An 8,372-nucleotide genomic window follows, 5' to 3' on the forward strand; every position below is an offset into this window, starting at 1 on the left:
CAGTATTTGCAGAGATCTGGAGGAGAGGTCAAATCTATGGAGAATCCTGCTGCCAAGTCCCTGCTGTTGTACAAAGCCCGGCAGCCATTTATCATACGTTACAGCTGTTCCTGTGCTTATATCAGGGCGGAATGCGTTTGGTAAACCCTTCGCTGCAGCGGAAACAAAACTGTCCTTCATGCAGTGGGGGAATGTGTTTGTTGTATTACTTTTAACAAGGTCAAGCATGGAAGCCTTAAATGTATTCTGCCATGATTTTTATGGGGCACTTTTTATCTCTAAATGACACTGTTACACAGCAAATAATTCCCTCTGCCATTTAACCTTTTATTCTTGTACCAACAAATGTATTTGTAGCTGTAATATTGGTGTGTAGGCGCCATCTCAGTGCATTGTGCCTGAGGCTGAGCTTTCAGCCAGCGCTACACATTAGAACTGCTTTCAGCTAACCTATTGTTTCTCCTACTCCCATGTAACTGGAGGAGTCCCAAGCCGGACTTTGATTTCTTACTATTGAGTGCTATTCTGATACCTACTGGGAGCTGCTATCTTGCTCCCTTCCCATTGTTCTGCTGATCGGCTGCTGGGGGTGAGGGGGGGATATCACTCCAACTTGCAGCGCAGCAGTAAAGTGTGCCTGAGTCTGAGCTTTCAACCAGCGCTACACATTAGAACTGCATTCAGCTAACCTATTGTTTCTCCTACTCCCATGTAACTGGAGGAGTCCCAAGCCGGACTTGGATTTCTTACTATTGAGTGCTATTCTGATACCTACTGGGAGCTGCTATCTTGCTCCCTTCCCATTGTTCTGCTGATCGGCTGCTAGGGGGGGGGGGGATATCACTCCAACTTGCAGCGCAGCAGAAAAGTGTGAGTGAAGTTTATCAGAGCACAGGTCACATGGCTGTGGTACCCTGGGAAATGAAGAATATGGCTAGCCCCGTGGGAAAAACAGATTACAATGCAGGATTCTGCTGGAGAAGCTCTATTAACTGATGGGTTTTGAGAAAAAAAACTTTTCCCATGACAGTATTCCTTTATATATATATATATATATATATATATATATATATATTACTAGTATACAAACATGTCCTGTGCACATAATTATCCATTGCAACCAATTTAAAGGGGAAATAAAATAACAAGCAATAAACAAGATAAAAGCCTAAATTGTGCCTTAAAAAAAGAAGCAAATCCCTGCACATCTCATTTGTAATACTGCAATAAATGTAAATATTCTCAGGGTGCTGAGTTGAACGGAACAGCCACCCCCAGCTCCACAGAGTAAGGTTGCTCCCTGCTTTGGGTGTGGGAGAAAGCAAAACGTTTCTGTGTTTATGGAGAATTCTGGCACAGAAGTGAGAAATGGAAAATACTGCGTGGATGGAAAAAAATCCCTCTGGCTGCCAGCTGAGCAAAGCAATAAATTGGGCAACTCCAGTAATGGACAAACAGAGGGTTGTGAGCGAGGAGCAGTCGCTTGTAATCCAACCCCCTAACCAGACCCCCCCTTGTTAATGCTGATAATAGAGGTTTATCAAAATTTGAGCTTAGAGCTTAACATAAAAACTCACCCACGTTCTATTCATCCCTATGGGATTTTTAGAAGCGTATTTATAAAATGATGAGTTCTAACTGTCTTGTAGATTGTAAGCTCTTTTGGGCAGGGCCCTCTTCACCTCTTGTATCGGTTACTGATTGCTTTATATGTTACTCCTTGTAGAGTGTAAGCTCTTTTGGGCAGGGCCCTCTTCACCTCTTGTATCGGTTACTGATTGCTTTATATGTTACTCCTTGTAGAGTGTAAGCTCTTTTGGGCAGGGCCCTCTTCACCTCTTGTATCGGTTACTGATTGCTTTATATGTTACTCCTTGTAGAGTGTAAGCTCTTTTGGGCAGGGCTCTCTTCACCTCTTGTATCGGTTATTGATTGCTTTATATGTTACTCTGTATGTCCAATGTATGTAACCCACTTATTGTACAGCGCTGCGGAATATGTTGGCGCTTTATAAATAAATGTTAATGTAATAATGTAACTGTCACCCATTAATAAATTAATATCCACTAAAAATCCCATAGGAATGAATAGAACGTGGGTGAGTTTTTATGTATTAAAGGCTAAACTCACATTTTAATAAATCTTCCCCGAAATGTTTAACATTAAGGTCTATGTGTATCATAACGCTACGCGTCAAAAGCCCAAATATAGGATGGTCATTATAGTGATTATATATCACAGTTATTTGGGCGCAAATGAAACCCTCTAGTGGCCAAAGAGGGGAACAACTACCAAATCCAAATCTGCACCTCTTCAAAAAGTTAAAAATAATAAACTTTATTACACTCCATTAAAATACACCCCATATACAAAGCCTCGGCTTTGTTAATAATATAAAGTTTATTTTTTAACTTTTTGTAGCGGTGCGGATTTGGATTTGCTCTGTGTATCATAAACATACCCTGTGGCCGCCCCAATAAATCCGTGATAGTACTGCCCTGAAGCAGGTAGTATATACAATATAAGCAGCTGATCAACCAATGTTCTATGCACTAAAGAGTGGAGTAAAATATACACTTGCCTGTGTGAGCAGCACTCAGGGCCGGGGCACATTGGGCACATTGGGCACACATAGCACAAAACAGCTGTTAGCAACGTGCCCCTTTCTATTTCGCCAAGGGGAAGTAGAACCATGAATTTTCCTACATGAGCTCTTTCCATGCCTGGTGATTGACTGCCGGCCGTTTGTGCTATTATACCATCAGCTTCATTTACAAAGGCCCCGGAGCACCGAGAGGTGCAAAACTGAGCTCCTTTGTGCTCATTAACTAAACACTTATGTCTGGGACCTTGCAGATTAAATATCAGGCACGAAGCACTGCATCTTATGGACTTGTGAGTTAGTAAGGAGTTCATCCCTAATGGGTAACATAATATAGTATGCCTAAGGCCAACTGTAACTTTTTAATACATGGTGTTTTTATATATCCCTTCCCTGACTCTGCAGATTCCAGCTATGGGTGTATAGACATACTATATCATTAAGGTTGCCACCCTGCTGGTATTTGACTGGCCTTGCCAAATTTACTGGCAATATATCTGCGGGTAAATTTGTAAGGGGGCAACCATACCTATAACCCCTCCCTTCTCTGACTCTTTCTGTGGCAAATCACCGCCTTTTATATTGAGGCCACACCCTGCCCACTTACCCCCCTCACCTGCCCATTTTCCTGCCCCCAAGTGATGTCACTACTGCCCTTAACCTAAAGCCAGTGTCGGACTGGCCCACCAGGGTACCAGGAAAACTCCCGGTGGGCCCAGGTGCGAGTGGGCCCCCTGCTCCTGACCATTTGGCCTACTTCATGCTCATTCCCTATTTCTGAATGGGAACAAAGAGGAGAAATAGATGGAAGAATAGATGCTAGCGTGTAATTAAAAGAGACAATGAGAATAAAGGGTGAGGAAAGGAAGAAAAATAGTTTGGAAAGCGGGCCTAGGTCTAAGCTCAGGCCTAGGCCTAAAGCCCAGTATTAATAGAAAAAAAAAGGTGTCAAACCTATATATCATATAGATACAGACAGAACACTGCACCTTATGCTGCTACCTGCAGCCAAACTAGCAAGCGTTACAGGAACACTCACTCAGGGTCGGACTGGGGGGTGCAGGCCCCAGGGGCGCTAACCCCCCCCTGCAGGGCCCCCCTAACCCCCCACAGGGTCCCCCACCCGACGTCCTCCCCTGAGTGCACGTAAATTTAACACGTCAGGGGAAGAACGGTTGGGCAGGGGGAGCGCTGGCAAGGGTCAGGTCTGGGCTCCGGGGCCCACTAGGGCCCAGTCCGACCTTGCACTCACTGATTGGAGAGCACTGCCAGTTGTGTTTCCTAACCCATTTATTGGTAAGGCTACAGAGTTCCCTTCAGTATAAGCATTGATGAATGGGTGACTATTATTGGGCTTTTCTGTGTTCCCCTAAGACAGTGATCCCCAACCAGTGGCTCAGGGGCAACATGTTGCTCCCCAACCCTTTGGATGATGCTCCCAGTGGCCTCAAATCAGGTGCTTATTTTTGAATTTCTGGTTAGGTGGCAAGTTTTGGTTGCATAAAAACCCAAATACAATTGCCAAATAGAGCCTTCTGTAGGCTTCCAGTCAACATAGGGGCTATCAAATAGCCAATTCTAGTTCCCGTTGGAACTTCCAGGAACATTTTTCATTCTTGTGTTGCTCTCTAAAACTTTTTCCATTCAAATGTAGCTCATGTGTATAAAAGGTTGGGGATCCCTAAGACTTCAAGGTTAATATCTTAAGGGCTTGCCTTGTGCCTACTAAATCAGTCCCTATTTAGATTGTACAGAGCCATGAAACATCATAATGGAATAAACCAATGCAACCGTCATAGACATTTTTGGGAACTTGGTTGTGCCTGGGATACTAATGGAAACATATGGGGTACATATATGTACATATACATGAAAAGTATTTGTATTTTGTCTAACCATGATTTTTTTTCCCCCCTCCAGGATGACGTAAAATTGCCTTCCAAGCTCAGCATCAGCAAAACTTTGAAGGATACCGAAAAACAAGACGTAGCCGAAGAAGGCCAGCAAAATGAGAAGAAGGATGAGGAAGAGGGAGAGGAGCACATCGAGTTATCATCTGATGAGGAGGTGGAAGTAGAAGAGATCATCGAGGAGTCAAGAGCTGAGCGCATCAAGAAAAGTGGAATGCGGCGGGTAGATGACATCAAGAAAGCTTTCTCCAAAGAAAAAATGGAAAAAACCAAAGTGAAGACCAAAGAAAACTTGGAAAAGACCAGGCAAAACCTGGAAAAAACCAAGCACAATATCGAGAAGAGGATGAACAAGCTGGGAACTAAGATTGTAACAACAGAAAGAAGGGAGAAGATGAAGACCTCAAAGGACAAGTTAAAAAAGTCCTTCACGCCTGACCATGTTGTTTACGCTCGGTCTAAAACCGCCGTCTACAAAGTGCCCCCCTTCACCTTCTACGTGAAGAAGATCCGAGATGGGGAGGTGGAAGTGCAGGCAACAGAGATGGTGGAGGTGGGACCGGATGGTGAAGAGGAAGAAGGGGAAGGAGCTGAGCTGCTGAGAGGCGAGAGCCCAGACCCCCACTCCCTGCTGCAAATCACAGAGGACGCTGACGCCGTTGTGGGTGAAAGAAGCGACAGCGACTAAGTTGTCACCGACTTCCTTCCAAGTGGACAACTCTGTTTTTAATCCTTTTTCACCTTTCAAAACAACTTTCTTTTCATATTCACACGTATCTTTCCTCTAAACTTTTGCAGCTCCTAAAACACAAAGATAAAGATATATATATATATAAACCCCTTCCCCCCAGTCCATATATATAATCATCTTCCCAGCATTACATGGTTAACATGATGGCGTCACATCCCTACACATATATCCACTGTGCAGCTACTTTCTCTTTGTTTCTTTCCTAAAAGTGACTCTGAACCGTCTCTGCTAAGGGGGTGCAAAGAGAGAAACTGAGGGGGGCCTATTGAGAAGATGTGGAGTGGAACAACAACACGGGAGAGAAGCAGAGTAAAATAATATTGTGTGTAATAATCATAGCCAAGCATCAGGACCTCGCTGGTGACCAACGTTTTTACCTACGCTACCGCTTTAAGAACACAGCTACAGCAGTGACTGGTCCCTATTATATATATAGCATTGCCACGCATGGGGTCTGCTGACAGGAACAACAGACACCCCCCCAGGTCCCAAACCCTACATGGGGTCTCCAGGTCCCAAACCCTACATGGGGTCTCCAGGTCCCAAACCTTACATGGGGTCTCCAGGTCCCAAACTCTACATGGGGTCTCCAGGTCCCAAACCCTACATGGGCTCTCCAGGTCCCAAACCCTACATGGGGTCTCCAGGTCCCAAACCCTACATGGGGTCTCCAGGTCCCAAACCCTACATGAGGTCTCCAGGTCCCAAACTCTACATGGGGTCTCCAGGTCCCAAACCCTACATGGGGTCTCCACGTCCCAAACCCTACATGAGGTCTCCAGGTCCCAAACTCTACATGGGGTCTCCAGGTCCCAAACCCTACATGAGGTCTCCAGGTCCCAAACTCTACATGGGGTCTCCAGTTCCCAAACCCTACATGGGGTCTCCACGTCCCAAACCCTACATGGGGTCTCCAGGTTCCAAACCCTACATGGGGTCTCCAGGTCCCAAACCCTACATGGGATCTCCAGGTTCCAAACCCTACATGGGGTCTCCAGGTCCCAAACCCTACATGGGATCTCCAGGTTCCAAACCCTACATGGGGTCTCCAGGTCCCAAACCCTACATGGGATCTCCAGGTTCCAAACCCTACATGGGGTCTCCAGGTCCCAAACCCTACATGGGGTCTCCAGGTCTCGTGCATGTTTTCCCTGCTTAATTCGAAAACCTTTTCTGCCATGTCAGTAGAGCAAAATAAATTGTACTTACACCCGTAGGCTAGCAGGTCACATGGTGCTACCAAATAGCCAATCACAGCGCTTATTGTGCACCCCCCCTAGGAACATTTTCATGCTTGTGTTGCTCCCCAACTTTTTTTTATATTTAAATGTTGTTCATGGGTAAAAAAGTTTGGGGACCCCTGGCCATAGCCAGTCACTATTTACTGGGGGGGCTGTTTGGGCCTCTGTGTACTTGAAATGACAGGGCCTATTTGAATCCCAGTCCATGGCTGCTTGTTTTGGGTTTTACTTGTCTTTTTTGTACCTTACTGCCAAATATAAAAATCATACTTCACCATCCACTCATAATAAAAAATTGCCGCTCTGATAGGAGTGTAGTTATTTAGGGCAAGGAATGAGTAATGAATTGCAGGTTGTGGTATGTTCTACAAGGTATCTTAATAAGGTGTTTATTGTACAGAGAGTAGCTAAAATGGAAGTCCAGGTAGGACACGGTAGGAGTGTTATAGTGGCCACTTGTGGTAAGGAATGGCCAGGGTCGGCCGCACCGGGGCTACTGCCTCAGGGGCCCCTGCACCCCCCAATGGGGCCACACTGCAGCCTTCACACCCCTGGGTTGCCACATCCCAATAGAGCCCAGTCCAACCCTACCTTTATCAGGGGCATTTATGGGGTCTATGCTGCCCTGCGGAGGCATTTCAGATGCAATTGCTTTCCCCACTAGTAGAGCCAAAATTCCAAATTAAAAATTGGAATTTTGGCTTTTTGCCACCCCTGGTAACTCGCCCCCTGGCACCGGGCCTCTGGCCAGTAGCCAATCTAAAGAAGCCCACAGTTGTCCATATACGATGGCGATTTACAATGAAGCTTTGAAGCAAGTCTTGTTGGAGTGGTTTGTATATTTTGCTGAATGGAAAGCAATAGGTTCACCCGAAAGAAACAAACGTCAGCCAATCATCTTTCCCGGTTAAGGTGTAAATGTTCCATGTCGTCTTGTAATAGAAAATGTGATTCTTCATGGAGACAACTTACCTGTACAGTTTCCACTGTTCTTCATCATATTATCAGACGTATACTGTATATTCTGCCCTGCGGTTTTGTATAGAAATATGCAATAATATGCAATAGCACGGGTGCCTTATTGCCACTAGAAATAGGTGATAGTCATGTTGGTCAGTGATCTTTAGTCTATGGCTCCCCAGATTCAACTCACCAAAGGCTAAGGTAATATTCTGGGAGTTGTACGGGTATAGGATCCATTATCTGGAGACCCATTATCCAGAAAGCTCCAAATTTTGGGATGGCCATTTCCCATGGATTCCATTTTAAACAAATAATTCAGTCTTTAGGTATGAAGATCCAAATTACATACAGACCTCTTATCCAGAATTCTGGATAACAGGTCCCATACCTGTAGTAGAGTCATTGCACCAGAAATGTGAGTGGCCCCTGCTCTGTCTCTCACTTTGAAACTGGAAAGACTTAAATGGGGTTGTTTAACCTATAAATTAACTTTTAGTATAATGTAGAGATAGCTGTTTTGCAGTTGGTCTTTATTTTTTATTATTAACAGTTTGTGAATCATTTAGATTTTTGTTCAGCAGTTCTCCAGTTTGGAATTTCAGCAGCTATGTGGTCACTAGGGTGCAATTTACCCTAGCAACCAGGCAGTGGTTTGAAGGAGAGACAGGGATATGAATAGGAGAGCTTAAATAAATACAAATTAACAATAACAATAAAACTGGAGCCTCACAGAGCAAAAGTTTTTTGGCAGCCGGGTCAGTGACCCCCATTTGAGGAAAAAGAGAAAGGAAAATAATTCAAAAAACTATAATAAAATGAAGACCAATTGAAAAGTTGCTACGAATAGGCCATTCTATAACATACTAAGGGTTAATCTGAAGGTAAACTTCCCCTTTAAGATATGA

The 8,372-nt window shown here is 44.6% G+C and overlaps 1 protein-coding gene across 1 annotated transcript in view; it reads left to right on the forward strand.

The window, feature by feature from the left end:
* Positions 1-6,811, forward strand: part of cavin1 (caveolae associated protein 1) — a 28,339-nt gene extending 21,528 nt beyond the window's left edge. The window contains 1 exon segment of the mRNA NM_001005049.1: positions 4,523-6,811. Coding sequence (NP_001005049.1) covers positions 4,523-5,200 — 678 coding nt within the window. The 3' untranslated portion in view covers positions 5,201-6,811.
* The last annotated feature ends 1,561 nt before the right edge of the window (positions 6,812-8,372 follow it).

This window comes from Xenopus tropicalis, chromosome 10 (assembly GCF_000004195.4).
Source record: "Xenopus tropicalis strain Nigerian chromosome 10, UCB_Xtro_10.0, whole genome shotgun sequence".
NCBI lineage: Eukaryota > Metazoa > Chordata > Amphibia > Anura > Pipidae > Xenopus > Xenopus tropicalis.